Source organism: Sus scrofa, chromosome 4 (assembly GCF_054392235.1).
Source record: "Sus scrofa isolate SSC_HxYL_T2T_F1_AM1 chromosome 4, Sscrofa_HxYL_maternal_Yorkshire_Landrace_v2.0, whole genome shotgun sequence".
In the NCBI taxonomy this organism is placed as follows: Eukaryota; Metazoa; Chordata; class Mammalia; order Artiodactyla; family Suidae; genus Sus; species Sus scrofa.
The window spans coordinates 80,177,255-80,197,021 of NC_139386.1; the positions used below are offsets into that span (position 1 = coordinate 80,177,255).

Consider the following 19,767-nt stretch of genomic DNA (forward strand, 5'->3'; position numbering starts at 1 on the left):
CCATCTTATCATTTCCAACCCGCCAAAGTCTACAAACCTAAAATACTCAAGGGGGTATCTTCTGTGTAATAACATAACATTTGAAATTCTTTTTTTTTTTTTTTTTTTTTTTTTTGTCTTTTTGCTATTTCTTTGGGCTGCTCCCTCGGCATATGGAGGTTCCCAGGCTAGGGGTCGAATCAGCTGTAGCTGCCGGCCTACGCCAGAGCCACAGCAATGCAGGATCCAAGCCGCATCTGTAACCTACACCACAGTTCACGGCAATGCTGGATCGTTAACCCACTGAGCAAGGGCAGGGACCGAACCCACAACCACATGGTTCCTAGTTGGATTCGTTAACCACTGCGCCACAATGGGAACTCCACATTTGAAATTCTTAAGTGAAAGACAATTTAAGACAGACTGGATTGTATTCACCAGGAATGCTAATCTATAAAAATTAAAAGCAGAATGAACAGATAAATAAAGACAGACAGGTGGTCACACTTAATAAAAGTATCATCACCGAGCTCATGTAAGCTCTTCAGGGCACAATGCTGGGGACTTGGTTGTGTCACCAGGAGACCCTAGCTCCACAAAAGGGCCAGGGCTCCACAAGCACTCAACGCACGGGGCTGATGAACAGAGGGTGGGGGTAACGGGGGGCGGGGGCACCAAATCCGGGGCACTTGCTCTCTCCATACTGTGGGACCTAGGCAAATTTTATCAGGCGTGTTCCCTTAGAGCAGGTGGAAGAAATAAGCAGTAACAACAGCTGCCCATCACAGCCAAACTCAAACCTAAAGGCTGGTTGTGGGTTCATCAGAGCAGTGCTGGAGAGCAGTCTGGAATTGGAGCTGATGGGCCACTTCTAAATAATTTGGTGTTTGGGGGTTATTTCTGTTTTCTGTGACCAGGAGTATCTATTACTTTTACACACACGTACACATATATACACTAAGACACATCCACAAATCGGCATTCCTAGTCTAGACATTTAAAGATGCGTTGTAAAAAAGTATGTACGATGCCAAGATAATATTCATTACTTTCTTTGTAATTCTGGAACAGCAGCTGTTAAAACAGCACAAATCAATGGGAAGGTCTGTGATAATTATTCATAAAGACCCAAGCTGACCCTGAATGTATACTTATAGTTTCATTTAGAACCAATTATAATCCTCCAGCTTTATCCAGAAGAAATATGACACATACAAAAAAAATTTTTTTTTCCTTTTTTTTTTTTTTTTGGTTTTTTAGGGCCACACTCGAGGCATACAGAGGTTCCCGGGCTAGGGGTCAAATCGGAGCTGTAGCCGCTGGCCTACACTGCAGCCACAGCCACATCTGTGACCTACACCACAGCTCGTGGCAATGCCAGATCCTCAACCCACTGGGTGAGGCCAGGGAGTGAACCTGTGTCCTCATGGATACTAGTCGGATTTGTTTCCGCTGAGCCATGATGGGACCTCCCAAAATTGTATTTAACATAGTATTTGAAGTCCTAGCCACAGCAATCAGACAAGAAAAACAAATAAAAGGTACCCAAATTGGAAAGGAAGATATAAAACTGTCACTATTTGCAGATGACCTGATACTATACATAGAAAATCCTACAGACTACCAGAAGCCTAGTAATCAATGAATTCAGTAAAGTGGCAAGATACAAAAAATTGCAATATAAAAAAGTATTGGACACCATATAGTTATAGCTTTTCCTGTCTGACCTTGTGTTGTCACTTACTTTGGTAATACTTAATCATGTCACTGATACAAGGAAAAGTGATTCGTGGGGAGATGTAATAACCCCCATTGTCCAGGCTTCTGATTTTGTAGTGCTTAATAACATCTCCATGCACCGGGTCGTAATCTCTGACCGACAGAGAGTAACTTCCTGAGGGGGAAGAAGCACAGCAATGATTACACTGATGTTCTGTAAGTATGATAAGCATTATACACACCATGGTAAACCCTTTTTTGCTTCCTTTTTTTTTTTGCATTTTAGGGCCCCACTCTCAGCATATGGAGGTTCCCAAGCTAGGGGTCAAATCAGAGCTGTAGCTGCCATCCTACACCACAGCCACAGCAATGCAGGATCCAAGCCTCGTCTTCGACCTACACCACAGCTCACGGCAACGCCAGATCCTCAACCCACTGAGCAAGGCCAGGGACCAAACCCGAGTCTTCCTGGATCCTAGTTGGGTTTGTTAACCACTGAGCCATGAAGGGAACTCCCATGGTACATCTTTTTAAATAAAAACATATACACTCTAAATTGAGCATGTTTATAGTACACAATTTTGAAGTCTTATCAAAAAAGTCTACTTGACAAACAAGGCTAGCGTTTTGTTTGCCGTAACGCTTACCAACATGCACCTTTCCTTCTTTGTGATTTTTTTTTCAATTATTTCAGTGAATTGGAAAGTTATTTTGATTTTCTTTCTCTTAAAATTTCAAGATTAACTCTCAATAATCATGTAAGAGGCTCTGCAAATATAAAGCAGGGTAAGAAATGGCGAGTTATGTCTGCTTTTATGTTACTTTAGTAGCAAAATTAATAATTTCAGTTTGTTATTTGTTATGAAACTATAAAACTTTCACTATCAGAACACAGTACAGGCAGAGCTCAGCGATATGGCAGGTTGGGTTCCAGATCACTTCAAAGAAGCAAATACTCTAATAAAGTAAGTCACACAAACTTTTTGGCCTCTCAGGGCATAAAAAAGTTATGATGACACTGTGCTGTAGTCTATCAAGTGTGCAATAGCAAATGTCTAAAAAACAACATATGTACCTTACTTTAGAAATGATTTATTGCTAAAAATTGCTAATCATCATCAGATCCTCCACTAAGTCATAATAATAACATCAAAGATCATTGATCATCGATCTCGCCACATAAATATAATAATAACAATGGAAAAGTATGAAATGTTGTGAGAAGTACCAAAATGTAACACAGAGACACGAAATGAGCCAAGGCTGTTGGAAAAATGACACCAATACACTTGCTCCATGCAGGTTGCCACAAACCTTCAATGTGTTACAAAAAAAAAAAAAAAGCAGTATTTGCAAAGCACAACAAAGTGAAGCCCAATAAAATGAGGTTGGCCTGTAATTCCTTTGGTTTTTGTTTGTTTTGGGAATTCTAGAATCATTTCTAAGAATGATTTCCTAAAGGGTGCTTTATAAGAGGACGTAAGTCACTTCCTACCTTTTAATGTTTCACTTTCTCTGATAAGAAAAGCTCCGGGGCTGTTCCCTGGTGCCAAAAGCTGCCTTTCAGCGTCTTTCCTGGTTATGTCCTTGAAAAACCACCTGAGGAGACAGAGTAACATTGCCTGGGTGTCATAATCCAGGGAAGGAAAATGACTAAGAAGAAACAAGAAATGCAATTGACAAGCAAAACCGTCTTAGACAAAACTGGGAAGGACTCACTCTTCTGTTTCCAAGGTGTTGACTTTGGCCACGTAGTTGCTGGGGATGAAGCCTTCTCTCTTGGTTGAAAGGGATTTCGCTTTCCACCACTCTCCGTGCCTGGAATAGAAACACGTATCCCAAAGGGTTTGGATCCAGTGCCTCAGGGACCACAACAGCAACTGTCCTCACTGTTTGTTGTGGGGCAGGTGAGGGAGGGCAGGAGACCCCGGGAACCCCAGGATGGGGGGGGCGGGGTGTTCACACCTCTTGCTGAAACACAAATATCTTTTTTTTTTTTTTAGGGCCACATCTGCAGCACATGGTTCTCAGCCTAGGGGTCTATACCACAGCTACAGCAGATCTGAGCCACGTCTACAACCTACACCACAGCTCACGGCAATGCTGGACCCTTAAACCCACTAATCGAGGCCAGGGATCAAACCCACATCCTCATGGATACTAGTTAGGTTTGTTACCGCTGAGCCACAACAGGCGCTCCCTGAAATACAAATATCTTTAGCGCTGGGGCAAAGGAAAACAGCCTCATGACTGTAGCGTGGGTCGCTGGGCTCCCAGGTGCCAAACAGGAGCTGGTGAAAATAGTTCCTCTCTTGCAGAAGCAAAAAGTTCGTAACTTCCCTCGGGATAGCTAAGAAATGCTTTAGGATCCTTACAGAAATGGGAGTCAGGAGAGTAAAGGGCCAGCATTCCTATGCTACAAACTCCTTTGTGAAAATATTTCATTTCCATAGACAGATGTCGTGGAAAAAAGAAATAGAAAACCATAAAATAGTCCCAAGCCGGTAAGTCCCATCACCACACTCCCATCTTTTGCAGGAGGCACAGAGCCGGGGAAGGGGCTGGGGAGGGAGGGGTGGATGGGTCGCTGGGAGCCTCAGCACATTCCCCGTCAGAGTCCCACAGGCAGGCGGGGGTCCCTGCACAGAAGACATCATACTGGCCCTAGGCTGTGGTCCATTCCATGCCTGTACCATGTTCACAGACGTGCACACACACGTGATTCTCACATGAAACCCATGGCAGAGGTACTGCCGCTCCTGCTTATAAGTGAGGACACTAAGGTGTCCTGTTGCAGTGACTTGTCGAGGTCACGCAGCTATCAAGTGGCAGGGCCAGGGTCAGGTTCAAATTCACACTCAACCAGGAACTGACAAGTGCTCTCGGGCACTCGGTGCCTTATGCTAACAAAGGTCTCCCTCCTCCAACCCCCCAAGGGTCTCTGGGTGGCAGGCCAAGGCGACGCCATATGCAAGATTAGAAAGTGAGGGAGAATTACTGGAGTTCCTTATTCTCAAACGGGGCCCTGAGCCCTGCGGTCTGAGCAGGGCCACAGGGCCGTGAGTCAGCATGGAGGGTCAAGAAAACGATGTCCAGCATCTTCACAGAAGTGCTAACTGCTGAGCAGGGCTTCTCCCGACATGACCTCTGCTTCAGCAGGCGCCCTGCTGAGTCACACCCAGCTGGGCCCACATGCCCAGGCTGAATGGGAGTAAAATTTGCTACACGAAAATGGCAGAGAAACAACATGTGCTTCCCCAGGCGGCATAGACGGAGAAGGAAAGAGTGGTGTCTGTCCTCAAAGGGAGAACCCTCGGGAAGTGCCCACAGCAGAGCCTAAGAAGAGAACCCCTCTGGCTCTGCTCTTCCCGGCAGCAAGGAGGCTGGGGGCTGTGTGCCCACCCCAGGGAGTGTCTGCTGGCAGCAAGGGGCTGGGGGCCATGTATCCACCCCAGGGGGCGTCTGCTTCATGTGTGGCTGGCGGCCAGGCGAGGGGACAGTGGGTGTGACCCCGGGCGCACTTACTCCTCCAGGACTTTCATCTTCTCCCCTTTCTTGAATGACAAGTCATCCGGGTGGATGCCATCATAGGGGTACAAAGCCACCACGATGTCTCCTTGCTCCTCGGGATCTAAGAAGGAAGGATGCAAGCACAAGCCTTTAGGATCCTCCGCAGAAACGTCATGACAAGACCTCACAGGGCTTAAAGGACACGCCGAGGAGAGGAGGCGGGTGGAAGATCTGCTTCCTTCCTGGAGAGGCTCAGGGCCTGGGGTGCAGTCAGCCCCACTGTACACACAGGGTGTGTCATTTCAAATCATGCAGACCTACAACCATAAGGACTCCCGACTCCGTGTCTAAGAGGTGAGACGCCTGCGCTCATGCAGCATATTCACAAAAGCCAAGAGGAGCAAAAATCCAAATGAATGCAATGCAGTCGACACGGACAGCAGAACATTAGTCAGCCTTAAAAAGGACGGAGATTCTGACACACGCTACAACGTGGATGAATCCTGAAGGCTGTGCTCAGTGAAAGAAGCCAGCCTCAAAAGGACAATGCTACTGGATTCCCTAGAGCGTTCAGACTCAGAGAGACAGAAAGCAGGAGGTGGGCGGGGCCAGGGCCGGGAGGAGGGCTGGGACCGAGGGTTTAGTGGGGACAGTTTCAAGGTGGGATGAAGAGAAGTTCTGGAGGTGGATGGTGGTGATGGCTGCACAACACGGTGAATACGCTCGATGCCACCAAACTGGACACGTTGACATGGTCAAAAGGATGCGTGTTATGCAATGGGACTCTTTTTTCCACAAAACACCCAGGACAACTACTTGAGAGGGGCTCTAACAGTGAAGACAAGAAACGACCACTGTCATGAAAACATACCTTTGGTTTGAAACCTCTGTCCTGGTAAAAGCTGAGAGTCTGCCACCTACGAGAGAACATTTGTTAGAAAGATATTTTTGAGGTTCAGCTTTTTATGCTTACACTCATATTGCAGGCACCGTTCTTTGCCAACAGCAGCAAACGAGGTTGGGGTTGGCTAATTTCTAAGCAGGAAAGCAGAGGAATGCAGAGAGGGGACCTGGATGGGAGGTCCTGACGACCCCCAAGGAGCAGGGAGGGGCTCTTCCTTCCCCAGCAGACACTGACCTATTCCTACAGGAGATGAACAAGCTCTGGACAGGGGCCTCGAGCTGCTCACTCACTCATCCCCCTCCGTATTCCTTGTTAATAGATCCCTCGGGTTGTTTGGGGCGGCAGTGTGCCCAGCTACATGCCTGTGCCTCCCGGTCCTCCAACATCCTATGCAGCCAGGGGAGCAAGCGGACCTGCAAGCTGTCGGGAGGTTTTTGGGACTGGTTCTCCTGGTCCCTTGCCTTCTCTGTTCTCCAGAAGCAGGTAACACCTGGGGGCTCAGCAGCCATGCAAACCAGTCACCAGACGCGACAGAGCCAAAGGTGGAGTGGCCTGGAGCCCTGGTGACCTTGTGGAAGTGCCACCAGCAAGACCGCTGATCTTCATGTCTCCTGGGCTTGTTTTAACAACAGCAGTCAGGGCTCAGGCACTAGCTGCTGAGAACAAGTTCAAAGGCCCCCAGGCTTACTGTGGCTGCCCCGCATTGTGTCATGGGGACAGAGGCTCATTGGGAAGCCAATTATCAGGCAGGGTCTGGGGGCACAAAAGGCCACCTCAATTACATTTTAAATCGAATTCCTTTTCCCTCAGTGACCATAGGTGAAAGGCCTCTTGGGCCTCTTTTTTTTTTTTTTTTTTTTTTTTTTTTGGCTTTTTGCCTTTTCTAGGGCTGCTTCCCACGGCATATGGAGGTTCCCAGGCTAGGGGTCTAATCGGAGCTGTAGCTGCCAGCCTATGCCAGAGCCACAGGAATGCGGGATCCGAACCGCGTCTTCGACCTACACCACAGCTCACGGCAACGCCAGATCCTTAACCCACTGAGCAAGGTCAGGGATCGAACCTGCAACCTCATGGTTCCCAGTCAGATTCGTTAACCACTGAGCCACGACAGGAACTCCTCTTGGGCCTCGGTTAAAGAAGGTATTGTCATGGCTTATACCCACAAAGCATGTTGCCCTTTGATTAAAGTGATCTCATGGAATTGGGAACAAAACAGTTAGTACTGAAATTTAAATGTCTTAGCAAAGTCAGCCAATCGGATGGTTGGGGTGGGGACCTGGAGACTATCTCCCTGGTATCAGAAAATCTTGGGTCCATATTATCCTTAAATACTTATTTTAAGACGTTTTATACTGATTTTGAATTCATTTAGATTTGCAAAATTAGGAATTCTGACCAATTTTAGATGAGTTAGAGGAAAGCATCAGAAGATGAGAAACGAATGTAGTTATTCGGAAAGCAGCAAGCTGATTCTCACACATCAAAGTGTCTTTCGTTCACAAATGTTTCAACACACTTTGCAGAAGACAAAAATACTCGTATGGAATACTTCTATCATCATGCTCTCTTTGTAAGATGTCTTTTCCTTAGGATCTTGTTGAACTGGCAGCAACTCAGCCTCGCCGTCACATTAGGCCTCCTGTGACAAATCCAGGGGGCAGTGCGCACAGCTGGGGGAGCCGAGTGTTATCTACGGCCGTGGAAGAAGGTCCATGACCAAGGGCCTCCGTAACCAGAGGCACAAGTAAATGCTCCCGTACATGTGGGAACTGAGAGACTTCAAGCACGTTTACCACTTCTGCTTTCTAACTTAATTTTTAACTTTGTAATTGTTACTCTTTTCTTTTGGCCATACATGCAGCATATGGAAGTTCCCGGACCAGGGATTGAACCTGCACCACAACAGTGACAGCATCGAATCTGTCGCCAGTTGTGCCACAAGAAAACCCTTAACTTCCTTTCCTCTTAATAATAGGAAAAATGGTGCATGAGTTCATACGGTTTCCCTTTGCTTTTCTGAATAAAGGACATATTCTTTAATCTCTTTAAAAAAAAAAAAAAAAAAACCTTTTAAAGCATGTAACATCTATACAGCACATGATACCAGAAAAAGCCAGATCCTTTTTATGAGATCTTTGAAGTGTATAATAAGAAAACTATTTGTGACTCCAATTCCTTGTACTAGTTCATTTTCTATTAGTCATATTTACATGTATAGCTCCATGCCTATACCTATTCATGTGATGTGTTTTAAAATATTACTTTTATATGTACTTACAATTACTTAATTGTTAAAGTTATTAATAATCTTATACAATTTGAGTGTCTATATATAAAATTACAAAGTTAACTTATGTACCTGGAAATATCATATATGATAATTAATAGCATAATATAAATTCACTCTTCAGCTCCACTGCTTTTTCTTTTTTCTTTTTTTGGGGGGTGGGGGGTTGAGCCCGAGGCATGCAGAAGTTCCTGGGCCAGGGATCAAACCTGCACCACAGCAGTAACCAGAGCCAAAGCAGTGACAACGCTGGATGCTTAACCCGTTGAGCCACCAGGGAACCCTAAAATCTCTTAATGAAGGCATTTGGGCTAACCTGAAATAACCTGCTTCCAGCTTAAATGCTGAGAAATTCCATAAAAACCAGGCAAAGGGAGATGTACATATATATAGTGGACGAATAGATGGAAAGGATACAAGATCTGAAATAAAATGCATTGAGGGTTATAATTATCCAAAGCTCTGTTCCTCTTTTCCATATGAGATATTAGTTCTTCCTTTGCCAAGCATTTCTCAAATGCATCAAATAGTACATCACTTGTATAAAAATGTTGGTACAGATATCTGTCCAAAGTTAGAGGACAAAATTGATTGTGGTTTTTAATAAAATCTTTTAATTCTCTGTAATAAGTCATGACAACTTCAGTGTTCGTACTCTTTTGAATTAACCTAAGAATGACAAGATGGGGTAAAGTGTGATATGCCAAAGGACATATTAGCACCTATTTTGGCTTCAGACTTGAATCCAGCATTTCCTCTGCTTCCAGACCACTGCACTAATCCCACTACCAATCTGAAATCACGCAAGCTCAGAGACATATTTTTATACATGAAGGGCGTGTTTTCACACCAGTGATAATGAAAGGTGATTACCCCCACACATAAGAAGGCGACCAAAGGCCCCTTTATTGTACAATAAGTGGCCTGGTTTTCCTGGAAATATTTATAAACTCTTTAAAGGAGTAAGTTACAAAGTATATAAAAAAATAGTTGAGGGAGTTCCCGCTGCGGTGCAGTGGGTTAAGGATCTGATATTTTCTCTGCAGTGGCTCAGATTCAATCCCTGGCCTGGGAAGTTCCATATGCCGTGAGCGCAGTGGCAAAAGAAAAAAAAAATTATTTGAGGCCCAAGTAACTGACAGGATTTTTTTTTTTTTTTTTTTTTGCATGAACATGGTACAGATCTGATGTTTAAATTATGCAGCCATGCTTTGATCCTGCTGTGGGAAGGCTCCCCTGAGACTATCTACTTACTGGCCTTTGCTGTTTATTGGACGTTGGATCTCTCACATAAATAGTGCGGTCAGTATTACGTACTGGTTGAGTCTTCAAATCTACTCCATCGTCATTCAGATTGTCTTTCCTTTTTGATTTTATACATCCCATAGTTCCTGTTGGAACAGAAAAGTAACGGCATTGTTTTACCATTCTAGAACTGGCTCCAAGCCACCAAAATCCCTCCATTAACGAAGAGCAAAAAGAACATACTTTGATTTTTTCATCACAGATGGTTTCACAAACTCAAAAGGGGATGCTGTTCACAAATCAGCTGCTTGTTCATGCATGCACGCATTCATTCATTCGACAACTATGGAGAATCAATTCTATGTCTGCAAGACATAATTCCTGCTCTAAAGACACTCCTAATCTTGTGGCGAAGACGTGTGAATGAAAATTACACTACAATGTGGCAAGTCAATGATGAGAGGATGCACAGGACAGAGGAAAGGACGTGGAACCGAGGCAAGAGGAAAAGGATGTCAGGGAAGCATCTGGAAGGAAATGCTCTGTGATTCAAAATGCGGGTGATGTCAGCTGGGTGGCAAAGGCAGCAACGAGATTCTGGGAAGAAGGAACTTCATGTGCAAAGTATTGGCCCTGAGCTCACACGGCCCCTTCAGGGAATTAGTTTAAGCCGATCCCTTCAGGGAACAAGTAAGGAAGTCCAGGAGGAGGGCTGGAGAGGAGGCACAGCTGAAAGCCAAGGCCACCTTGCAAGGTGAAGTGAGAGGCCTGGGGCTTCAAGGGCGAGCATGATTAAGAGCCAGAAGGCACAGAGCCAGGCGCCAGCCCAATGTGGCTTGGGGCCTGGGGAACAGAGGTGGCCTTCACCTAGACTGAAAATAAAAGAGGGGACTAGGATGTGGGAGAAAAGATGTTTACAGGAACCCCCAAACAATCACAGCCAGTAGTCTTCCCAGTAAGACTTGTGAGTGAGGACACCAGGAGAGATGGTGGAGCTGGGGGGCACAAACAGGTGCCATCAGACGGCCATGCCTGTGACTGAGGCTTCAGGGGAGAGCCAGCCTCAGAAGATGGCTAGTGCTCAGCCAGCAAGGACGTAATCACGCTTCCAAATGATAACTCTTCTTTGTTCACTCCGTTAGGACTGGGATGCATAGAACACCCCCCAAAGCACTCTGGAGACTAAAGAGGGGGTCACAGCACTGAAATAGCACAGGACTCTGGCCTCACACTACAGCCTTGGGGTCAAATGTATACATTTAAAAAGAAACAAAATCTATTAGGAGCTCCATCAGAGGGTCCTAGAGGGCCCGTTCCCAAACCTGAAAGAACACCAGAATGCCCTGGGCTCATGGAACAGAGTCCTGGGACACGGGCCAGGAAGTTCTCCCGCACCAGGCATCCCTCCGGGGGTGGGGTGGGAGGTGCTCCCCCGCTGATGGGTGTCATTCTGAAGCACTGCCAGTGGGGACCCTGGCCTAGAACTTCAGAGAGATGGTTTCACACAGGGAAGGCGAGTGGTGGGAATTCGCCACACCTCCTGGAGGAGGAACTGTTCTAGGAAACCTCAGGACCACTTGTCTGTCACCCTCTGCACTGTTTTCCCAGCTCATCCTGCCCCTAGTCCCGTTTAGTTCCCCAGGCTTCCAGGAGGACTTCGATCTGCGCCTTGTTTATCTTTTCCTGGGTTGACGTAGGGAGCCTCTAAGGACAGTCACACCTCTTTCTGAAACTAGCGAGCTGTAGTTCCCAAAATAAAGGGGAAGCAAGTAGTTCTTTGACTCAAAACAGCACTTTTTTTTTTTTTTTTTTCATGTGCTAAAGTTTCTGTAATGGAGGTGGGTTTTCTAGCTGATCTGTAAATAAACAGGGGTGTTCTTTTCTGGCCAGTCCCACCCATCTCCACCCCTCAGGAAAGCTGGGTTTAAATCATCGCCATTGAAACGGTGCTGCAGAACCAAGAGAACGAGGTGGCGCAAAAACCATCCGGTACGGACCCTGGAAGGCACCCTGAGCTCCCAGGGGAGGAGCCCCGAGGGTCCTCAGGACGCACGCGCGCGCCCGGCCTGCGCGCTCCCCCGCCCACGACGCACGCGGGTCAGGTCTGCGCGCTCCCCGGGCCAGACGCACGCGCACCGGCTTGGGACAGCCCCTTTTTTTCCCGGGCCCTCGCGCGCGCTCTCTATCCCTTTCCAGCTCTGTCTTTTTTCAGATCTGGACACAAATGTTACCTCCCCAGACAGATCTTCACCAAGCTCCCCTCTGCCCACTTTTCACGCTTCACTCTCGTGTTTCTTATTAGGACCGACATTCCGTTACGTGTGGGTTTATTTAAGGTCAGCTCCCCAGGTGGACCATAGCGGAAGGGCCAGCCCCAAGCCTGCTTCTTCCCTGTAATGTTCCCAGCACCTCCACCAGTGCCGACAGAGAGCAGATGCTCTGGGAGTGCTCACGACAAGAATGCAAGGACTGTGCGCTCGGCTGCTGCCCTGAATGAATGGGCGTGGGTGGGAGGAGGACGTGGCTGGATCACTGGGGGAATCCGAATATGTGTAGACAGGATCCTGGACCTTGTGTGTGTTATAGGCGTGATGAAGGCACCGCGGTCATGCGGGAGAATGTCCACATTTGAGGAGATGCAGGCGAGGCGGATTAGGGATGGGGGCTCTGGGAGTGTGCAACTTTCAACACCTCCACCCAAAAGGAAAAGGGAGGGGGAGATGGAGAGTAGAGACGAATGTGGCAAAACAGTAAGAAATTAGTGCATCTGGGTAAGGATAGTCTTTCTTTTTCCTATACATTTGAAATTTTCAAAATAAAAAGTTGGAAGGGGAGAAAATAAGAAGATAGTATGAACAATTTATGCAAAAACAGTTTTTCCCCAAATATTAGGAACCCATGTAGTGCATGCACACATGCGTGTGTGAAGGCAGCAGATGAGGTTAGAAGAGCACTTGGCAGGTGTTATATGGAGGGGAGTCATTGAGCCAGACCTGTGAAGGGTGATGGAGATGGTTCAGGGGCAGCAGCCATGGGAAGGAAGACAGAGAATGAAAATGAAAAGCAGGTGGATGTGGGAGGGATGGTAAAATCTGCAGATGATCATTTTTTTATGCCTATTTCATCATTTCCCGTCCCCCATCACCATGGATAACTGAAAACCAGGTGTATGTCCTGTTTTCCTCTAGAGGAAAGCAGCAGGACAGGGCTCCCCATGGAGTTAGTGGCCTCTCTCTGCCCTGGCACTGAGCTTTGAATTTGGGGCACTGTGTGCAAACACTTCAGCAAAAAAGCTCAAAGAGCACTCCCCTTGTAGCATGGGATAAACACCACCAGCTCACACCAGGTCCTCAATTCTTTAGCTGTGCAAAGGTATCAGAAAAGCACAAAACACAATGCACCCCAAAAAAAACAGAACAGTTACATGATTTCGACGATTTCGACTGATAGGAGCTGTGCTTTACCATGACTCACACCTTAGTATTTTTCAATTAAGCATCTGTAATTTTCTGAGCATCTCATTTAATCCTCAAAGGAACTCCAAGACCCAGGTATTATTAACCCCACATTACAGAGGTGTAAACTGAGGCATGAGGTGAACTGGCTCAAAGTCACAGCACTAGTGAAGGGTGGACTCACACAGCTTTGGCCTAAAGCCTGCGCATTTTTTCCCCTTTGGCCAAAGAATGGCTATTTTGAAACTTGTAGGTTGTTGTTTTTTTTTTTTTTTAATTAATGATGCTACAGAGATTGTTTTTATAGCCTGCTTCTTTCTCAGAAGGATTCAAAATGCTTTTTACAAAAATAATAATAATAATAATAACATTAATTAAGAAGCTGGAAACAGAAAACTAAGGGCAGGGAAAAGCAGAGAAAGAAAAGTGGAACCTGATGGGTAGTAGATTTGCCCAAGTGGCTTCCTGGCAGGAAGGGTCGGAGGGCAGCCTGTGTCACAGGGCTTTCACCAGAAAAGAGGAAGCTGACCTGTTCTCCCCAGAAAGGGAAGCCTCGGCCTAAGAATCCTAAAGTTTCTTACGATGAGTTTGACTTAAGAGTGCTGTTGACGATGTGTGTGGCAATGTCTTTTTTTTTTTTTTTTTTATGAACACTAAATGAAGGCACATTTTACATGCAGAGACTCTGGGTTAATCACAGTAATACCTGAGGGTCTGACAGGCAAATATACCCCTGGGATGCTCATGACATAAGCTCAGCTAGATAGTCTAATGAGACAGACAGCTGAGAAACCCTCTATCACAAGGAGACATCCGCCAACACATCCAGAAAAGGAGGTGAGTGGCTTTTCCACCCTGGGACAAATACTGGTTAGCAACACCTCATCCTCATTTAACAGCAGGAGAATGCTAAATTCCTTCAAAAAAGAAAAACCTAAACAGACTCAGTTGTTAAAGAATCCGACCAGGAACCACGAGGTTGTGGGTTCAATTCCTGGCCTTGCTCAGTGGGTTAAGGATCCGGCGTTGCCGTGAGCTGTGGTGTAGGTCGCAGGCATGGCTCGGATCCCATGTTGCTGTGGCTCTGGTGTAGGCTGGCAGCAACAGCTCCAATTCAACCCCCAGCCTTGGAACCTCCATATGCAGCCAAAGAAATGGCAAAAAAAGAAAAAAAAAGACTTCTTGTTTATCATCTGGTAAGACCGGGTAATGTCCCACAGTTAACCACCTGCTCAGCCAAGAAAGAGCTATCCACCTGAAATTCCACTTCTGGAGATGTGTTCTTCTTTTTTTTTTCTTCTCCAGTCTCACTGAGATATAAGTGACATATAACATTGGGTAAGTGTAGGGTGTACAATGGGGTGATTTGATCTACGTAGATATTGTGAAATGATTACCTCAAAACAGTTAACATATCCATCACTTCACATACTTGGGGGGGTTGTCTGTTTTTATGGTGAGGATTTGTTTTTCAGACACACTTGTACCCGGCACAAGAATGTTCATACTTAGATTATTACAGGCAGATACACCCCAGATGCCCATCAACAGTGGAGGTTTCATTAAATTAAGCTGAACTGACACACTATGAGAATAAGATGGGTTAAAAAGAGAGATGTGTGTAATTTGATGTTCTTGACCACCAATCATTACTGATTGAAATATATATATATATTTAATGTGTACAGAAAAAAATGTCTTAAAGGACACCTATCACCGTCTTGGTTACGTTCTAAAGTCCACTTGTAGGTACAAGATCCTATGCAGAAATTTTCTCTTAAAGATTCCTGGGGAAGACACCACAATTTGCAAAATATTTTAGAGTGAACACTGTGGAGTTGGGTCATTAAACTCAAAGCCTGGGTGTCTCAATGATTAACTGTGTGATATTGGGCAAGTTGCCTAATTTATCTGTGCTTCAGTTTCCTTCTGAACACTGGAGATAACTTCATTGAGCTCGCTAGGTTGTGATGGGGATGAGATGAGTGAAGTCAGTTAATATTTGTAAAGTGCTTAGCGGTATACTTAAAACAGCACCCAGTAAGATCTATATACAGGTTGGTGAAATGCATAAATAAATGCCATCCAAATGCCAGCTTTCCCTCCAGATTGGAAGAGAAACAATCCCATGATGAGAAGCACAAGGAAATCCCACTTTACTTCAAAGAGGGGAGCAGCAGAAGCACCCCTCCCATGTCGGCCTCAGGATGTCCTGGGCCACCTGCACCGTGTAAACAGTCATTTTCTCTGTCTCTCTTCCCCTCTTTGGGGCAAGGTGCCTTAAGTGTCATATCACTCCACTGTCCGCTTGTACAACATGATGCCCTGACTGTAAATGTGTGCATTGCTCTGTCATTAAGGAAGAGGGGGCGATATTGCACAATGAGAGGGGTTCTGACTTGGGATATGTATAGCATGCATTTGGGGTAATGTTTTGTTTTTCTTCCTGAGTTTCACAAGTTTAAAAAATACTCTATCATATCTATTTCAACCTGGAGTCTATACAAATTCACTTCCCTCTTGGCCACCCAAAGATTTTAAAATCACCAATTTCTCAAATTCTGAGTGCTTAAAGAAATCAAAAACAGGAAATTGGATGTCACTTCCCCTATAAAATGTGAGTCCATGTTTTAACAGCTTTTTCACACAATCCTAGATCCTTTTTTTTTTTTTCTTTTTAGGGCCACACTTGTGGCATATGGAAGTTCCCAGGCTAAGAGTGGAAAGGGAACTGCAGCTGCCGACCTGCGCCACAGCCACAGCACTCGGGATCTGAGCTGTATCTGCAACCTACACTGCAGCTCATGGCAATGCTGCATCCTTAACCCACTGAGCAAGGCCAAGGATTGAACCTGCATCCTCATGGATACTAGTTGGATTTGTTATCACTGAGCCACAATGGGACCTCAATTCTAGATCCTAGCAGGGAAAACAAAGTTACTAGAATTTAACCCCTGAGAACCTAAATTCATTGCTACAAAAGGAACTGTGTTGGTACCATGCTCTGTTTTTAATGATGACTGATGCATTTTCTGCCTTTAGCCGGGCAGCAGAAAAGAAACTAAATATCCTTTTTTTTTTCTTCGCTGCCCCACAATGTCGCAAGCTGAGTGTGTAAATTTGCATTGTGTTTTCCCAGCAACAAGTGAACTGCTCATCCAGAGGCTCATGGGAAGGTCTTTCTCCGGTCCTTGCACTTCTCGATCTGACCTTCCAACATCAAGTGGTCATCCCAGGGTGAGAAGAAATATCTCTGGGGCAGAAGACAGATGGAGTGTGCGAAAAAAGAGAAGCGCGCGGAATTGCCCACCGTGTGGCTGGCACTGCACCAACAAGGATGACGGCCCCAGAGATGGACCGGTGCTGGTGATCGAAGGTCCCCGAAAAGTGGCCCTTGGCCTTGAAGCTGCACGTCCATCCACAGAAGGCCTGTGCCTGACCTTGGAGTGAGCTCATCTGCAAGAGTTTTCTGAGGTGGGAGCCTAGGAAGAGAAAGGAGGCCCCAAGGACATGGAGATGGGTGATGATGACCCCAAACTCCAGAGACCTTGAGTTTCAAATGGAAGCTGAGCTGGGTTCAAAGATCACTTACAAGGTCCCTCCAACACCATCCTCCAGGTCATTCTTATGAGGGTTTTTTTTTTGGGGGGGGGGCCTCACCCAAGGCATGTGGAAGTTCCTGGGCCAGGGATCGAACCCACACCACAGTAGCGACTGGAACCACTGCAGTGACAACGCCAGATCTTTAACCTACTGTGTCACAAGGGGACTCCTTTATGATTAATAATGGTATTAACTTTATGCTGAAAACAGGATTCTTCATCATTTAAAGATTAAAATATTTATGGATATAATTTTTAAAATAGTAATTAGTAGCTTAAGTGTAAGATGGTTACAAGTGTAAGAAGGTTAAGTGGTTGTTTCTGTAGTATTCCTCTTTTGTTTCTTAACTTTATCCTTACTTTTTTAGGATTTTAAGCTAATTTCTAAAAATTCTTTGACCCTGGTGACATGTTTTTTGTTATATTTGAGCCTCAAGGCTTCTGCTTCTTTCTAGAAGTTCCTCTGCATACCCCCTCTTCTGTTTCACATCTCAGGACTGTTCTATCCTCTCAGGTCAAGTGATTTTGCAAATAGCTGACAGATCAACACTGCCTAATTTCTCCTTAGAATCCAGAGTTTTAGCATCCTGTAGGTTTTGGGAAAGTTTGATCACTTCCAATTTCTTTCTGATGCTTCTAAATTTAAATGTAAACCTATACTAAAATTTTAATTTTAAAAAAATTTTAAATTTTATATTATGGCCGAACCTATGGCTTATGGAAGTTCCTGGGACAAGGATTGAATCCGAGCTGCAGCTGTGGCAATGCTAGATCCTTTAACGCGCTGCTCCAGGCTGGGGATCGAACTCACACCTCCACAGTCACCTGAGCAGTCAGGCTCTTAACCCATTGCCCCACAGCAAGAACTCCTCAAATTTTAATTTTTTAATTGCAGGACCTGCAAAGTTGATAGGCCATTTGAAGAACTAGAAAGAGAACATTAAAAATGCACAAAGTTTCCTTTAAAAATCAAAATAATATTCAAGTAGTTAAGAAATAAATCTTCTGGTAAATCAGAACATTTGATAAATTCAACAAATTGGCCCTCAGGCGATTGGCTTTTATACAAATGATCTAGAACATGATACCTCAATAGGAAAGAATACCAGCAGTCGTTAAAACACTGTACATGTATGTTTATTGACATAAAAAGATAGTCACAATATATTTAAGTTAAAAAATAATACATAGAGCATGATACTATTTTTGTGAGGGGAAAAGATAAAAATGGGTAGGAAAAAGCTTAGGAAGGAATATCCTAAAATATCACAGCATTCTTTTACTGATGATGGGTCTGCAGGCATTTTTGGTTTTCACACACACACACACACACACACACCCGCCCCCCCGGAGTCTGAAGGACCTTAGATCATGTGTTTAATTTCCCTTATTCTAAAATTTTAGAAGCCATAAATTATATATCTCTGTGTGTGTGTGTGTGTACACACACATTTGCAACGTGTCTTCATATATATACTGCATATGCATATAAATATACATATTTATACTACATATGCTACAGTATATATATATGTAGTATACACACACACATGTAAGCTTGTACAAAAATGGATGAAAATTTTAAAAAAAGAGAATCTGAACCCATCACCCAAGGCCCTTCAAACCCTGATAACCTGCGGTTGTAGCGTCAGGGGAGGATGCGGCAGGAGTGGTCCTTTTTGCTAAGATTTCTAGGAACTGAGGGTCTACCATGATGATTTCATCATCAGACGTCAGGAGAAGGGCTGTGCCCAGAAGATGCACTCAGCTCTGGAGGGATGGGGTGGGGGTTGGAGAGGGGCTGCAGGCTGTCTGGGGAGGTAACAAACACTCGGTCCCCACGTGAACACAAGAGGCAAGTTCAACTGACACCCACAAGCTGGCTTCTCTTCGACTCCAGCGAAGTGGGAGCTGCACCAAGATCCAAGACGGGAATGAGGCCAGGGGCAGAGAAGGAGCGCCTAAGGCCGATGTGTGGCGCGCAGCTGAGGTGTGAGGGGGATGGCGGGGTCCAGACCTTCTCATGACAGCAAATGCACCCAAGATACGGGTGACGTTCCTGGGATCAATGTGCACAGCTATGATCCTCATTTGCATAACTCTGAGTTGAGCCATTTCACCCAGAGGAAGACACGGGGGATTGCTGAAACCAGAGGGGTTTTTTTGGTTTTGTTTCTCTTAACAATAAAAGGGAACACTATGAAAACAAGATGAGCTCATGGAAACTTAGATGTCACAGGGAAATGTGTCGTTAAAGGACCAGAAGAGGAAATTCAAAGCAGAGTCTGGGGGGGTGGGGAGGAATTGGGAGGGTGGAATTAACATGCATAAGACGGTATAAAACAGGTGGTTAACAAGCCCCTACTGTATCTCTCAGGGAAATCTACTCAATAGTTTGTAATGACCTATGTGGGAAGAAAGAATGGATATATTTATATGTATAACTGATTCACTTTACTGTACACCTGAAACTAACACAACTTTGTAAGCCAAACTATACTGTAATAAAACTTTAAAATAAAATGCAGATTCCCTGCCCCCAAAAAACAGAATATGAATTATGTGCATATAAGCAATGGATGGATGAAACATCAACTTTGTTTCTAGCTTTGGATTTTTATGATCAATGATCCAGCCACCTATCTTGAAAAATACATCAAATAGTATATTTAACGTCTACTTTAAGAGTTAAGCCAGGCTTATATAAACAGAATGTAACAAAACAGAAATTATTATGAAGTTGAGAAAAAGTGAAATTAAGCCCAAGACGCCTAAAAGAAACTGAAGATTACATCTTACCAAAAGTCTCTGCACAATTGTTAGATTCAGACCACAAATCTCCCAAAGTTTTTAGAGGCTGAAGCAAAGAGGAAAACATGCCTGTGGATATACAGAAATCTGCTTCTCTCCAACAGGAGTTGCCTCAGCCTCAGCACTACTGACATTGTGAGTCAAGAACTCATTTGCTGTGGGGTCTCTCCAGCTCATGGTAGGGTAGTCACAGCATTTTGGGCTTCTACCCACAAGATACAAGCAACACCCCCTCCCTCCCCTCCCCCTCTGCAG

General features: G+C 45.0%; 1 protein-coding gene across 10 annotated transcripts in view; it reads right to left on the minus strand.

Moving 5' to 3' along the window:
- Nucleotides 1-19,767, minus strand: part of LYN (LYN proto-oncogene, Src family tyrosine kinase) — a 108,046-nt gene that overhangs the window by 44,929 nt on the left and 43,350 nt on the right. For 5 of the 10 annotated variants that reach the window (XM_021089363.2, XM_085022346.1, XM_085022345.1 and 2 more), the window contains exons 2-7: nucleotides 9,717-9,790; nucleotides 6,080-6,125; nucleotides 5,224-5,329; nucleotides 3,418-3,516; nucleotides 3,194-3,297; nucleotides 1,724-1,873 (exon numbers count right to left, since the gene is read on the minus strand). In XM_021089363.2, coding sequence (XP_020945022.1) covers nucleotides 1,724-1,873; nucleotides 3,194-3,297; nucleotides 3,418-3,516; nucleotides 5,224-5,329; nucleotides 6,080-6,125; nucleotides 9,717-9,785 — 574 coding nt within the window. In that variant the 5' untranslated portion in view covers nucleotides 9,786-9,790. Of the gene's footprint in view, nucleotides 1-1,723; nucleotides 1,874-3,193; nucleotides 3,298-3,417; nucleotides 3,517-5,223; nucleotides 5,330-6,079; nucleotides 6,126-9,653; nucleotides 9,791-19,767 lie in introns of all 10 variants that reach the window. The other 5 variants (XM_021089358.2, XM_021089361.2, XM_021089356.2 and 2 more) reach the window with 1 other exon arrangement.